The sequence below is a fragment of the Podarcis pityusensis genome (assembly GCF_964106645.2).
Source record: "Podarcis pityusensis genome assembly, chromosome: 5".
NCBI classification, from domain to species: domain Eukaryota; kingdom Metazoa; phylum Chordata; class Lepidosauria; order Squamata; family Lacertidae; genus Podarcis; species Podarcis pityusensis.
Window position 1 is genome coordinate 39,524,928 of NC_138032.1, and position 16,011 is coordinate 39,540,938.

Genomic DNA, 16,011 nt, shown 5'->3' on the forward strand with positions numbered 1-16,011 from the left:
GACTTGGATGCAAAGACCTGGACCCCAACTTCACTCAGTCAGGGTTGGACTAGATGATCCTCAGGGTCCCTTCCAACTTTATGATTCTATGGTATCTGTAATGAAGTTCACTGGGTGAGCACAGGCCATTTGCACTCTCCCAGCCTAACCTTCCTCACAGCTTTCTGGGAGTAGCCTGCACTCATCGCTCCTGAGTTTCCTCACTGAAACAGTGTCATGGAGAGCATGCTGAGAAGCCACAGGTCACTTTTCTTCTCCATAGGAAAAAGCAGCTGGAATCAAAGAGAGGATACAACTATTAAAAAGGGTAAAAGGTTTGACCAACAAGACATGAAATAGTGGCTCCCATCTACTGAAAAAAACTATGTACCAACCACATATGTGATGAGATGCTAGCATTATTAGGCACTTTATAAACAACAAATTATGTTCCTGGAGGAACAAAGAAGAACATTATTAGTAGTTTGTCTTGTGTATCCATAAGACTTGTGAGTGCATGACTATACACAGTCCAGGGACAAGAATGTGTGGTCTTAAAAGCTTTTGGCAATGTTGCATGTGGAGAGGTGACGTTGACATTTGAAGACAAGTAAACGCAAGCAGAATAAACAGGCTACATTGGCTCACTCTCTGGGATGTGAGAAAGTATTATGATACAATTTATGCTAAGTCAAGAATTCTGCATCACTGAAAGGTGCTTCCATTCTTCAGCTAATCTCAGTTTTGCCTGGATCTCATTCACACTTTGCCCCAAGGAGGTATTTCCCCTCAATTTGGACAACGGATAGAGGCCAGGGGACTGGTTGTGGCCCTCTATGCCTTTCAGTCTGGCCCTCTGGACTTTCCCCAGCCACACCCTTCTCCCTAGATGACACTGCCTCCACACCCTTTTAGTGTTGTACATTGGAAGTCTGGACTCTTGTGTAGGAAAAAAACTTTTAAAAACATTATTGCTCTTTAGTCTTAAAGACCTAAATGTTACAAAGTAACAAAAAGAACTAGCAGTGGTTCAGTTCTTTAAAACATTCTTTCTCTAATCCTCATCCCAGAGAGAACTTAAACATAGTTTTTATCGCTAAATTCAAAATGCACCTCTCTCCGTTCTCTGAATGCTGGCATCTCACAGCACCTGTGTCTCTCTCTGTGTTCTAAGCAGCCCTAGTTACATATCTACATAGGCAGGTGCTCAGATTTCAGACCTCCTGTTAAATCAGGAGGCTTATAGCTCCAGATGCAGTCACCACCACACCCAGTGGATAAACACCAGTTCTGTCCCCATACAAAGAAACAACAACCCACAACAGACTTTAAACATATAGCCAGGGCTTTTTTCAGACAGAACTCGCTAGAATTCTCAGGTGGGCACCATTGCCATTATAAGAGAAGAAGAAAGGCATTCATTGTGAGTTCTGGCCCCTCTTTTTCTAGAAAAATAGCACTGCATATAACTTTAACACAGCCCTCCATTGCACACTCCTTGAGTGTTTCTGCCTAGCTGCAATGTGTCCTCGAACTCTGATAATGCTTCTTCCCTGCTTGGATGATAGAAAGGAGTGTGCAAGTAAATTCACGTATATATTGCTCCACCAACTTTTCCTTCTGGCCTCTCCAACCAACGCATCCGGTCCCTGAAAGGTTTGTCTAGCAGGGAATGCAGCTCAATGACTGAAAAGAGTTCCCCCATCCCTGCCACGCTTTTCTCAAATTGATGCCATTCCTTTCTCAAACTCATGCAGTGTCTCCCCATCTGTGGAATGCTCTCCCCAGGGAAGTTCACCTGGTGCCTTCATTACGCACCTTTAGGTGCCAGGCAAAAAAGTTCCTTTTTAACCAGGCCTTTGCCTGATTGACATCTTATACCCTTTTAAAACGTGGCTCTTTCTTGTGGAGGGGTGTTATTGGGTTGTTGTTTTTGTTTTGGTTATATACCAGTATACTGTGGTTTTTATGATGATCTTTTCGGGTATAGGGTGGTGTGTGTGTGTGTGTGTGTGTGTGTGTGTGTATTAATGGCTCTGCTCAACCATCGCTTTAAGTTCACACCATAGAGATCACCCACAGTCATTCAGAGGCACTGAAGGAACTAGTCAGAAATCCCTGGACTGGATCCCACACAAGTCCTTACCTGCAGGCTGTGGTCATGATCTGTGATGGAGAACGGGAGGGGCCTCTCAAGTCAGAGACTGACAAGAGTAATATTTCTTTTATCGTGAGAAATATCTTATTCACAGGGGCAGGGGGAAAACTCATGGTTTATCATCAAGCGTTCCTCCAGTTTCGGTTTTCTTTTCTGATTTCTGTGTCTGTGTCCGTGATGATTTCCTTTCCATGAAACGGGCAGAGTTCCTCACTTCTCCCTAAGCGCAGCTCAGAGCAGGCAGCGCCAGTGCTCGACGGGAGCCCCGCCGTCTCGCCCGAGGAAGACTTTGAATTTCGTTTCATTTTCTCTCGCTCTTCTGGACGGGGAATTCCTCCTCCTGCTTTCTTCAGTCCGTTCTTCACAGCCCCACCTCCGCTCAGTCAAAGCAGAAAGGTAAGTCAAGGGACAGGTTGATCTCCTCCACAAGCAAAAGGCTGTCCATGGGAAACACGCTTCCCTTCTGCGCTAGACTCCCTCTCGCAAAAGAGCAACAGGCTCCGGAGGGACCCCACTTCTGCAACAGGTGGGTATTCAGATTAAATGCAGAAGAAGACCAGGATAAATTAACCCGGGTTGGTGTTATTCGCAAGGAACACCTAAAGCTGCATCGAAGTGGAAAGAGGAAATCGCAACACAATTAATTCCACAGCCTGATCTAAACCTAAGGATTCCATGATAGGGTTTCTCATTTTTGGAAACGGAATCATTCTAGATAAACGCTAGATGATGCTTAATCTTGCTTGTTTAAAAAAACATGATTTCCAAGGTCTTTAAAACATAGTTTTTTGTTGTTTGTAGTATGTCTGCTCCAGGTACTTCAGCTGAAATTTTGGAGTGGTTCAGAACCCATAAAATGGAGATTTCTCTTGCAATTAGAGACCCGTTTCCTTTTCTCTGTGGCCTGCGAGACAAGAATATAATCTCTGAAGAAGATTTTCAGGTGACTATTGTATCTGAGGCAATTATTTTCTGCTTAAATTCCTACTTTTTTGCTCAATTCAATTTTTTAACGTAATTTTTAATGCATTGTAAATTTGCTGTTTTTAATTGATTATAATTTAGTAATATTTATTGCTATCGTTGAGAGTGAATTTCTGTTTAATTATTATTTGTTGATACGTTGGGAGTGTCGTGCTTTATTCTAAATGATTATCTCATATTCCTTTATTTGATATGAGATATTTATTTTAAGTCACATTTTTATTATGACTTCTTTGTTTTGCACCGGATTGTTATGTGTGCCCTTGTATATTTTGTTGTTTCTTCATATAGTAAACTGTCTTGTGTATATAGAAAGATGGTATACAAATTAAAAGTGAAATGAAATGAAATAGCAGCAGCCTGGATAGCTAAATTGGTTAGAACATGGTGCTGATAACACCAAGACTGCAGGTTTGATCCCCGCACAGGACAGCTGCATATTCATCCATTGCAGAGGGTTGGACTCAATCATTCTCAGGGCCCTTTCCAATTGCGCAATTCAATAATAATAATAATTATAATTTATTATTTATACCCCGCCCATCTGGCTAGGTTTCCCCAGCCACTCCCCAAAACACAATACAGCATTTAACATTAAAAAGTTCCCTAAACAGGGCTGCCTTCAGATGTCTTCTAAAAGTTGGATAGTTGTTTATTTCCTTGACATCTGATGGGAGGGCAGGCACAGGGCAGGCACTGCTACCGAGAAGGCCCTCTGCCTGGTTCCCTGTAATCTCACTTCTTGCAGTGAGGAAACTGCCAGAAGGCCCTTGGTGCTGATTCTACGATTCCATCCATGTTGTGGCTTGTTTCTGAAAAAGTGGCCTTGAGTCTTCCTCTGCCATTGATAATAGGCATTGGTAATAGACATAGGATAGGATGTTAGTGTTCAGCGACATGTAAGCTGCGCAAAGTATTTGAACTTGGCAAAGGAGGATAAAATTACATTGACAATTTCTGCTTCCTTTGATTGTGCTGGGATGATTATCCAAATAATCTGCTGTTAGATCTGGTGGGAAATGGGAAAGTTACTCTGTATTTTCAGTCTAAAAGATATTTTGAAGACAGAGATTTTAAAACCCTGTTTCTTTCTAGTATTTGCAAGATTGGGTAACTGCAAATCCAAATGATATTCAAAGAGTGGTATCCGCTGTCCTTGAGAGGATTCAGGGCAATCTGTCAGCAATAGAGGAAATCTTCTGCAGCAGTAACCTGGCAGCATATCAAGACTTACGGCCACTATATGAAAGCCTAGGAAATGGTAAATCATCTTGTATTGGGGACTAAACCTACCAGTTGAGCCTTAAAGATATATAGCTAAAAAGAAACAAATTCATTTGGATTTGAGGAATGGTATAGTCTGTGTTTGAGCCGCAAAGCCCTGTTCATGTCTTTTCCCAGCCATGCATTCACTGTTTCAGTCCTCTGCCTGCCACCACAAATGACATAAAAAGGTAAAGGAACCCCTGACCATTAGGTCCAGTCATGACCGACTCTGGGGTTGCGGCGCTCATCTCGCTTTATTGGCCAAGGGAGCCGGTGTACAGCTTCCGGGTCACGTGGCCAGCATGACTAAGTCGCTTCTGGCGAACCAGAGCAGCACACAAAAACACCGTTTACCTTCCCGCCGGAGCGGTACCTATTTATCTACTTGCACTTTGACGTGGTTTCGAACTGCTAGGTTGGCAGGAGCAGGGACCGAGCAACGGGAGCTCACCCCGTCTTGGGGATTCGAACCGCCGACCTTCTGATCGGCAAGTCCTAGGCTCTGTGGTTTAACCCACAGCGCCACCTGCGTCCCAACAAATTACATACTTGTGCATTAATTTATGTATTGAAAATTATTGATAGACTGATGTTTATTGTGAAATATAACAATGCGGTTTACAAAATACTGTAAAACCAGTTTGCTAAAATAACAATAAAACATAAACCAGAATATTCAAAGTTCAGTAAAGCCCCCATAAAATGCACATTTTCTGGATGCAGCACGACTAGTAGGTCCTCTTTTGAGTTGTCGTAAGACACATAATGATTAGAAAGCTTCCAGAGATGACAGTGAGCAGGTTGCCTTAGGACTGCTGTCATTTGTTGCCAGCCCAAAATATGGGAACTGTAACCTTTGACATCCGTTTCTTCATTTCATCTTGGAAAAGGGACACAAGAGCAAAGTCTGGATTTCCAGGGTACAACACTGCCCGTAACCTGTGGAACAGCACAAGGCATTTTACATGTGGATATATTTGCAACAGGTAATCATTTGGAAGAGTAAATGTATAATTATATCTGTTTAAGGGATGCGATACCAACAGCAAATTTTTAAAATGGTGTTTGCATAAATGTGTGGTGTTGGGAGGAGGATGCCTCAATGTGGGTGGTATGTGAGTATCTTTTATTTTCTGGGAATACTTCGAATACTAATATCCTATAAAGCTCTTTAATTATATTCCACAGTATCCTGTGGACCTGGGCAAGCCTAAAATAATTCTATCAGTACCACAATGGGATGTTCAGTGCTTTTGAAATCTTTCCCTATTTATTAATGCATGATTAAATGATTTTATTTAGCTTTAAATGTTTTGCTTTTGTAACAGAACAGTGCCATGTTGATTCTCTTTATCATTAATGCATTAATCTACATTTATACGTGGCAGTTATCACAACCCATAAATCTGAATGAAAAGTAATTGGCGATTGCTCCCATTTTTTCAAAAAATATAGAAAGAATTTACTGTGACCGTGTACAAGAGGGACAGGGAGGAAAGCAGGTGGCAGGGAGTCTAGCTGTGGTGATGGGCTGGTTCATTCTGAGGGGCCCTGAAGTTTGGCATTAGCCGTGATCAGCCTGAAGTTTCTTTCCGACTTCCACACCACCATCTCGGCTTCTTTCTCTCTTCAGTGAAGTCTGCTGAATGGGATAGGTCAGGCATAGGCAACCTCGGTGTGCCAGATGTTTTTTGGGACTACATTTCCCATCATCCCTGACCACTAGTCCTGTTCACTAGGGATCATGGGAGTTGTAGTCCTAAAAAATATCTGGCAGGCTGAGGTTGCCTATGCCTGATATAGGTGCATAACATTAATGAGCCTGTTCTCTTTGTCAAAGGAGTTTCAAGAAAAAGTATTGAGGGTTCCAATGGAAAGTGGTTCACACCATCACAATTTGAGATTGAAGGAGGACGTAAACCGTGGAAATGGTGGAGGAGAAGTATCCAATGTGGGACGACTTCATTAGACACATTAATAAAGGTATGTCGTTCACTTGTAACAGCTGCAATTTTAATGCCTCATTTTCTTTCCTGCAACTCTAAAGGAATTTCAGATGATACCATTAAGGTTTTACAGATAATTATCCACACATTTTGTTCTCAAAATGAGTATGTTATTTTTAAGCTGACTTGAGTCCTCTAGGGGAAAAGGTGGGGGATAAATAAATAGATTTATATACTGTATGATGATGATGACAACAATGATGATATTCACAATGATAGCTTCAGATTCTACACTATATTACTGGAGTTGCCTTCATAACATCCTTACGCAATAAAGAGGGAGAAGAAAAAAGAGTGAGCAAGAGGAACAGACGGAGCTCAGGTGCTTCATCAAAAACCACAAAGTGTACTTTCCCTGACTATCTGTTATCCCAACCCCACCCTTGCTGACGGGAGGCGTGCAAGGTAGCTTCCTTGTACCTGACAGTGAGGTCAGAGGAAAATGAATTGCCATTTGTTCCAATTCAACCCAAGCAGCAGGTTTTCCCTGGGGAAAGCAGTGGGACAAAGAAGTGTGGATGAGCCCTTAGTAATACTGAGTCAATTAACATCTGCAGTGGGCTAAGAAACCACTGTTTCTCTTCAGGCTCAAATGAATGTAATTCAGCAGTTTCACATGGGAACGAACTTTTACATATCATTGTTCAAGGATGGCAACTTTAAGGTTAGCAGCAGAATTTCCCAGCGGAATGAAATATTCTCCTACTAGATTATAAACATATATCCATAGTAAGGTGTGTAATTTATTATGAGTTCACTTCCTAAATTCAGGTGATGTTTTGTGATTCTGATTATGCCTCAGAGTAAACCTAATAAATGTGATGTTTATTTCAGAGGGGACAGCTACCTGAGCCACCACAAAATCCCAACAGGACAATGATGGTAAACATTTCCTTAACAGTTTTACTAGATTTAAACTGGCATGTGCGCAGTTTATTTATTCACTTATGTACTTAGATATTACCCAACTTCCCCTCACCCAAAATGGTTGTACCACAATTTACATTTAAATAAGGCAATACAAAACATAATATATAACAAAGAAAAACAAAACAACTTGCATCAATACTTAACCTAAGTAGCTTTGTTTCCTCTTTTGAATGCATATAGCCTTGTCTGCCCCCCCCCCCAAGCTTCATGTGTGAGTGAGATTTGCAATTCAATAGGCATAGTGGTGGGAGGCTCTTTGTCCAGCTTGCCTGCCCCACAAAATGATGGTGGCACACATGAAGGACAAAATCTAGTGCCAATGATGACAACGAGGGCTCAATCCCTTAGCCAATGATTTATTACAACACTCTTATTGAGACATGACACGAGAGTGCAATCTTAGTCTAAGGCAGGGATCCTGCTCACAGTTTCTTTGAAATTTCCACTACAACTGCTCACACTGCCAAAGAAGTAAGCTATGCTTTAAGTTAAGTACAGTCGTACCCTTGGTTCTCAAATGGAATCTGTTCTGGAAGTCTGTTCGACTTCCAAAAACATTTGAAAACCAATTGGCTATAGGAGCTCTCTGCACTCAATCGGAAGCAGCGGAAACCATGTCAGACGTTTGGCTTCCAAAAAATGTTCTCAAACCGGAACACTCACTTCCAGGTTTGCAGCGTTCAGGAGCCAAAATGTTCAAGTCACAAGGCTTTCGAGAACCAAGGTACGACTGTAATGGGGTACCTTTCTGGCCATTTTTATCTGGCCTCTCCATGCAGGCCAACTTTGGCAGGCAGATGGGACAATCCACATGATGTCATTATGTCAAAACATTATTGGCAGGTGGGTTGTCTCATCCCACTGCCAAAACCCCTTGACCCTCCACTCGCGGCTGCGGTAGCAGCAGGGCGATCCTTTGCACACAGCTGCGGAATAAAAAATAAATAAAACAGGGGCAGAACCTGAAAAGTCAGTCATGGCCATTTATTAGTGTTACCAGTGGTAGTCTAATCAATAGTGAGTCATTTTACAAGGGAATCTTATCTAAACACTCTCTCTGCTTATTTTAGGGTCCAATAAATGTTACCTGTGTTAGCTTCCTGCTCTTCAGGTTGTCTCATATGTACGAAACTGAGAAAATAGGAATATGCTGAGTATATATCATGTAATAAACTGAATAAATTTAAAGAATACTACCAGAGGATATTTGTTGCATTAAAAATAACAAAATCTGTTTTCAAAAAGAATATTCTTTTCCACACCATTGTTTATTTTGATAATGATGATGTGTCTGCCGGCTGAATATCCTTTTAAACCACAATTCAGGGCTTTTGCCCTCACAAGGTGGTGTACAAGAAACACCACGTATTAAAACTCACCCCCCCCATGCATTTTGATAAATTTATTTTTTACAGTGACTGTTTTTTCCTCTTCAGTCTGAACATGATGATGTATGTATTGTAAGTAAGAAAGAAGATTCACGGATATGCTGCAGTTCATTTCCCAGATGCTTTGATGAAGATTGTCATATTCCGAAAATATCTGCTGAGAAAAGGTAGTTTCTCCACTTCAATTTCTGTATTAAGGTGATCTTTGTGCTCGAAATACTTCTTTAAATAGCCATGTCATTTATTGCTTTCATTGACTTTTTTGTGTTCTGATACTTCTTGCTTTGTTTATAGCATGTCTGCTCCAGGTACTTCAGATGAAATTTTTCGGTGGTTCAGAGCCCATAAAGTACAGATTTCTTTGGCAATCAAAGATACTTTCCCTTTCCTCTATCTCCTGCGAGACAAGAAAAGAATCTCCGAAAAAGATTTTAAGGTGATTATTATAGGCATTGAATTAATTTTTTTTTAAAATCCCACCTGGACATGTGAAGTCCAGCTAAAGTAAGAGTGTGAAATCTTTGTCCCTACAACCAGAAAGGTTTTCTGGGTTATAGGTGGAGCACAGCATGAGAGGCAGTGCAGTATGGTCAACAGGGAGCCAGACTTGGATGCAAAGATCTGGACTCCAACTCCACTCAGTCAGGGTTGGACTAGATGATCCTCAGGTCCCTTCCAACTTTATGATTCTATGATGAAGTTCACTGGGTGAACATAGGCCATTTGCACTCTCCCAGCCTAACCTTCCCCACAGGATTCAGGGAGTAGCCTCCACTCATCACTCCTGAGTTTCTTTAGGAGCAGTTGGTATAAAAATATTCTAATAACAACAAAAAACATTGCACGGAAGGAGAAACCTTACAAGTCAGTTACAGGTAGGTAGCCGTGTTGGTCTGCCATAGTCAAAACAAAATAATTTTTCCCCCTTCCAGTAGCACCTTAGAGACCAACTAAGTTTGTATTGGTATGAGCTTTCGTGTGCATGCACACTTCTTCAGATACACTGAAACAGAAGTCACCAGACCCTTATATATAGTGAGAGGGTGGGGAGGGGTATTACTCAGAAGGGTGGTGGGAATGGGTGATTGGCTGATAGGTGTGGTAAACCTGTTGACGACTGTTAACGACTGCAATTGGTCTTACAGGAAAAAGCAAGCCGTGAGATGGCTGAAAATAGCTTTATCATGTATAATGAGATAAGAATCCAATGTCTCTATTCAGACCAGATCTCTCCATGGTTTTAAGTTTGGTAATAAGTTGTAATTCAGCAACTTCTCTTTCCAGTCTATTTCTGAAATTGTTTTGTAATAAGACAGCTACTTCCTTACTAGTTAGTGGGGGATGTGAGCCACAGGAAAAAACAAAGAAGACAAACCCCATTACAGCAGCCGATTGTGGCTTGTTTCTGAAGAACAAGTGGCCAAATGCCTTGAGGCTTTCTCTGGCATTGATAAAAAGGACATTAGCTGGTCTGAGGGATGCTAAGTGTGCAGGGTATTTGAATCTGGCAAAGGAAGATAAAACTGCCTTGACAATTTTTGCTTCCTTTGATTGTGCTGGGATAACCATCCAGTAATCTGCTGTTAGATCTGGTGAGAAATGGAAAAGCTACTTTGCATTTTCCCTCTAAATGTGTTTAAAAAGTCGCTTGTATTGTTTCTTTCTAGAATTGGTGTGATAAGGTAGCTGCAAAACCAAATGATATTTCTAAAGTGGTATGCGATGTCCTTGAGAGCATTCAGACCAATGTGTTAGCAATAGAGGAGATCTTCTGCAAGGAGAACCTGGAAGGATATCAAAATTTACAGCCATTATACGAAAGCCTAGAAAATGGTAAGTTATCTTGTTGGCTGTGCTAAACCAATCAAATAAGCCTTAAAGATAGAAAAGTCATCAGCATTTACTGAGAAACGGTAGTCAGTCAGTCTTTGGGCCACAAAATCCCGTAGAAGCCATGCATTCACTTTGCCTCAGCCCTCTGCCTGAGTCCTGGGATAATAATAATAATAATAATAATAATAATGTATTTTGTTTACTTTTTCCAATAGATTGCCTTTTATTGTGAAGAATAGCAAGGTGGTTTGCAAAGTAAAATGAGTACCCTAAAATAATTAAACATGAACCAGAATATTCAAAACTCAGTAAAGTCAATACTAAGAATTAATGTCTAGGAATGTCTGTAGTTTTTACCAACTAATGTATGTATATTTTTATGAGCTGAATAGAGTGAAAGATTATCAGTTATTGGGGTGTGGAGAGTGTGTGCATGAACTTAACAGTGATTAGTTTACTTTTTGGTTGCTTTTTGTTAATGCTGTTAATATTCTTTTATAGGTTATGTGTCACAGAGCAACTAGTGTGTGTGATAAGTAATGTCCCTGGAAAGAGTTTATACTTGAGATGGATAAGTAGCTTATTATAAGAGTGGATTGAAGTAGATGTCACTAATAAGAGGCCCTGGGCCAAAGTAGAGTTCTGAAGAGCTGCTACCTGGGTCTCTCAGTAGTTCAGAAAATAGCACTTGCCAGATCAAGCATCGTCCTCTAAGGGCACACAGTATCCTTTTACTAGTATAGCTGGTGATGCCAACTTAGAAGAAATCAAACCAAGCACACTGTTAAGATTGTGCCAACCTTACACCTGAACTTTACTTGAGGCTCTCAGCTCTTTTATAAGCTTCAAATAATTTACAATTCATTTTAGCCATTTAATTTAACAATAAGGTGGCAATGCCCTTGTTTTCCTAACACGTGTCCTCTTCAGTTCTCCAGCAGGCTCAGAATAGTTCTGCCGCAGTACCTGGGAGCAGCAAAGTACTCCAGGGAGAAATGAAGAAGCCTGCGTCCCCTGGGGAGCAACAAAGTGAGTTCAACAAAAGTCCGTAAATGAGGGACAGAGCATCCTGTTTCACTACTGCATTCTTGATTATTTGTGCTAATAAAGCTATCAGGACAGTCACATGTAATCTTGCTTTCAGTGAGTTTGTGCCTGCAAAGGTTTGGGGCAGTCACAGTGTTTTGTTTTCACTCTGACGTGAATTCACACTTCGTACCACATCCTCTTAGCAGGATCCATAATCTGGCAAGACCACTGTCATTCTCTGGAAGGCCAAAACATGGGTATTGCGACAGCTGACATACATTTCTTGATTTCATCTAGGAAAAGGCATGCAGAATAATGAAATACAAGATTTGAGTGTCAAGGTCCGAACACTGAAAGTACGCTGTGGAAAAAATAAAGGTGTTTTCTATAAGAATAGATTCACAGCAGGTAACCATTGTGTTGGAATAATATAATTATACATGGGATTGCATCTGCTAAAGGAATGTGATACCAACAGCAGATGAAAGTATTTTGGTTGTGCAATAGCACAAGGCCTGGCCATGTTCTCCAGAATGCCTGGCTTTGAGAAGAAGGAGCCTCTTGGCCTTTTCTCCGTGTCCAAGTGCAAAGGAGATGTTGGAGAAGCCCTGCTTAAGCCCTGTGCTGAAATTCCTTTCCAGCATTCATTCTAGGGCTGTGCCCCTCTGATCTGCCCCATAGCTCTCATTTGGGAGGAGGGTGTCAGGTTTACCCACCTTGGATCAACACTGGGACTCCCACCCCACCCAGCATTTATGCTGCTTACAGAGACTCCAATCCTGCCTGGTCTGTGCTATTGCTTTGCAAGCAGTTTCTCTGCCGGGAAGCCTCCAGCAAAGGAGTTCCCTGCAGCACACAGGATAGGTGCTTCCACTGAATAACTGCTCAACCGAGGTGCTAATCTTGCTCCTTTGCAAGTGGCTTCTCCAAGGAAGCAGGCTCAGGTAGCAGGCTCCTTCCTAATCCCAGAAGTCAGGGTAAATCAGGGTCTTTTATTGTGATTTTCCTGCATGATGTCCACCTCTCCTTTCTGCCTAATGCCCCACCCCTTGACAACCACCGATTGCTCTGGGCCATCCAACGTGACCTCTAGTGATCTGTGTTTGTTGGTATCTAATTTGTCTGATGCCAGAATCCCTCCTAATATGACAGTTTGGGCCCAAGACTTGGCCAACTCTGGTGCACAGCCCTAGTTCATGACACAATCTTTGTTCATATCTTTTTTTCCTAAGTACATATTGGAAAACAATCTCCTATTGGCAGAATTTCTTTCTCTCTTCAGTGAAATTTGCCAGATGGGATAAGTGAGTCACATTGATGTGATTTATCTGTTTGTCATAGGAGAGTCACAGAAATGTATCAAGGGTTCCGATGGAAAATGGTTCACACCATCAGAATTTAAGGCTAAAGGAGGATATAAAAGTTCAGAAGGCTGGAGAAGATGTATCCGCTATGGTGGGATTTCCTTAGAAGCATTAATCAAGGTATGCAGTTCACGTATAAAAATCTGTTAAAAAATCAGTTTTTACTTGTAATGCCAAAGAATTTCAGGTGATAACATCAAGGCTTTCCAGTTATCCACACATTGTATTCTTATGACTGGTATAATATCCTGCATCACGTGTGAATAATTTTCATACACAGTTGTTGCATGAAAAAAACATTATTCAAGTATGGCCACCTTAAGATCAGTAGCAAAGTGTCCTGGCAGAATGACATGTCCTCCTACCGACTTTTAAACAATGATTTATAGTAAGGTGCTACTTATGGCTCTAATTTATTTTGTGTTCATTTTGAGTGCCTCAGAGTTAACCCAATACATGTGATTGTTTCAGTGGGGAGAAATACTGAAGCCACAACCAGAATCCTCCAGAATGCAGAAGGTAAATAATTACTAGACATTCTTACCAGATGGTTGTGTTTTCCACATATATGGCACACACATGCACACACATTATTCCTTAAGATATTTCTGTGCCTCCCTGTTGCACAACAGTGGGTTAGGCAGTCAGATGTCCTGCCCAAGGCAAATGGCTTGACCTGACCTCATGGATGGGCTTCACACATGCAACATATGAGGGGAGGAAATCCAAAACAGGTAACAGAGAGATCCTCTTTACTCAGAAGCTGAAATGCCAACCATGGCCATTACTAGTGCTACCAATGGCAGTCTATCAGTGGTGAGAGCATTTACAAGGGCACACTTAATTACACACCCTCACCTTAGGGCCCAAGAAACGTTGCATGCGTTAGCTTCCTGCGCCTTTCGTTTCCACAAAAAAAATTGAATTGAGAAAAGAGGAAGGATCACATTTAAAGGAAACTACTAGAGGTTATCAGTTGAAGCCAAAATAAGAAAGTCTGTTTCAAATTATTTTTTCTTCCCCACTCCATTACATGTTTTGATGATGTTGATATACCTGCCAACTGAATATTCTTTATTAAAGTATTTTTAAACCTCCTTTCGGGGAATATTGACAAGAAATACCACATATTACAACCTCTGTCTCTCTCTTACACACTCTCTTATGCTTTCGGTAATTTTATTTTTCACAGTGACAGGAGTTGTTTTTTCTTCTCCATTTCAGCCAGATGACCTGTGTGCTGTGTGCTGTGTGTGCTGTAAGGAGAGAGGTCACTGATACACTGCAATTCATGTCCCAGATCTTTTCAGGAAGATTGTTGAGAAAAAGCAGTTCACTTCATGTCACATTAGCAGACATCTTTAGAATGCAAAGTTGGTTGTTGACAGGCGATGGTAAAATAGAACTAAATCAAGCAATGATCTCCATTTTTTCAAAGTGAATGTTATAATATCTTCTCCCTTTAGGGTTTGGAAATTTCAGTAGATGGAAAAGTAGTGGAAGATAAATTTGAAAATAAATTTGGGGAAGTGTTTTCTATTCTGTAAGCAATTACTTACGTTCCCTCTTCACACTTGTGAGCCATCCATCCCAAAAAGTGCTAACTTGCTTGCTGTTTTTAAAACCTCTTAAAATGCTTTCATTTTAAAGTTAAGTGTCTATGACCCAGATAGACTGAAAACTTAGCAGTAACCTTGATACCAAGCCAAAATGTCCTTAGCAACTGTTTAGTGACAGCATAATTGAAAGGATGTGTATATGTGTATGCATTGGGAGGGGTTTTTTGTTTGTTTCCACGGGCTAAGAACAAAGAACTGAGCTTGGGGCTGGTAAATGAGAGGTGTGAAGAATCAAGCTGGAACTCTGAGGCAAGCAAATCTGGACTTTGCTGCTTGCACTGGCCTCATGAAAGGAGGAGAGGACAACATTAGGACAACCCTGGATTTGGGCAACGCATTTTGCTGCTTTTGCAACATTATGGCATTCTGGATCCTGTTGGAGAGGATTTTGCTTCCCATCTTTGTCCATGTAAAACTTCTGTCTCAGTGCCATTTGAGAGAAGGCTACCCAGCAAACCTCTATAGACAGGACCAGTGCTAGACATTTCGACACCTGTGGCAAACCACCAAATGGTGCCCCCCACCCCCTGGCCAGGGAAGAAGGTGAAACATTGGGATCTGCTACGCCTGTGGATCCTGCCGCCTCATGGATGGGCTGGCCTTGTCCATAGTGGAAAATGTGTCTGCAATACCTTCTCATGCCTCAGTCTTTTTCTATTTTTGCTTGTTGCAAGGATCACTGGCCGGGATCCTTTGTATGTATAAGTATCACTCCATCTTTGGTATGTGTATGGATTAGGGTTAGTCTGCTTAGATAGGATGACTCCTTCACTCCAATTTTTATTTACCCTTTTCCAGGGAAAATCTCCACAACAGAAAGGATGCCCAGTCTGTAAATGTTTGATCAGGAAATAAAGCTTTTCAACTTTAGTCTGGCTATTTTTCTATATACTTCCTTGCAGAGAGAGATCCTGGATTGTGTGTCTGAGGCCTGATCACCTTGGCACACACAGCAATGCTGTTGTTTTAAAGTTCACAATCCAGTTCTGACCCCCAAACTGGGTCATAACAATATGAGCCCAAGGCATGCTCTTATGTACCACCTTCTGCAGCTTAATCTACACCTTATGTCTTCAACCCACAGGTTGAAGGACCCACAGCTGGGTCATCAGGACCCACAGCTGGGTTGTGAGGACACATCAGGTGGGTCACGACAAAACTCACCACACCACCATGCAAAGCTGCAGCCTTCTATTCTCTTTCCTATGTGAGGGTTTCCTCCTCACTTTGGACTGCTCCAGCTTTGCCACCCTCTGTTGGAACCATGCTGCTTGCCTTTGGAAGAGGCTACCCATCCAATTTCAGCAGCCTCACTGAAACAGTGTCATGGAGAGCAGGCTGTGGCAGAAAGCTGAGAAGCCACGGGTCACTTTTCTTCTCCATAGGAAAGAGCAGCTGGAATCAAAGAGAGGATACAACTATTAAAAAGGGTAAAAGGTTTGACCAACAATACAT

General features: G+C 41.5%; 1 protein-coding gene across 2 annotated transcripts; it reads left to right on the forward strand.

Annotated features, from left to right (window-relative positions):
- The first annotated feature begins 2,243 nt into the window (after positions 1–2,243).
- Positions 2,244–15,426, forward strand: LOC308477352 (uncharacterized protein). Of its 2 annotated transcripts, none has more exons than XM_081005845.1 (14): positions 2,244–2,533; positions 2,939–3,080; positions 4,217–4,382; positions 5,278–5,373; positions 6,228–6,370; positions 7,228–7,275; positions 8,760–8,878; positions 9,006–9,147; positions 10,379–10,544; positions 11,475–11,573; positions 11,871–11,981; positions 12,915–13,057; positions 13,409–13,456; positions 14,130–15,426. In XM_081005845.1, exons 2-14 carry the CDS (start codon positions 2,940–2,942, stop codon positions 14,130–14,132), a joined length of 1,425 nt encoding a protein of 474 aa, XP_080861971.1. In that variant the 5' UTR covers positions 2,244–2,533; position 2,939; the 3' UTR covers positions 14,133–15,426. The 2 variants fall into 2 exon arrangements, with proteins under 2 accessions (XP_080861971.1, XP_080861970.1); XM_081005844.1 differs by having other exon boundaries at positions 2,248–2,533; positions 14,162–15,426.
- Positions 15,427–16,011: the final 585 nt, after the last annotated feature.

Coding starts and splice junctions, on each gene's coding strand:
- LOC308477352 (XM_081005844.1), top strand. CDS start 2,940: ATGTCTGCTCCAGGTACTTCAGCTGAAATTTTGGAGTGGTTCAGAACC. Junction 5,374..6,227: donor TGTGGATATATTTGCAACAG/GTAATCATTTGG, acceptor TCTTTGTCAAAG/GAGTTTCAAGAAAAAGTATT. Junction 9,148..10,378: donor TCTCCGAAAAAGATTTTAAG/GTGATTATTATA, acceptor GTTTCTTTCTAG/AATTGGTGTGATAAGGTAGC.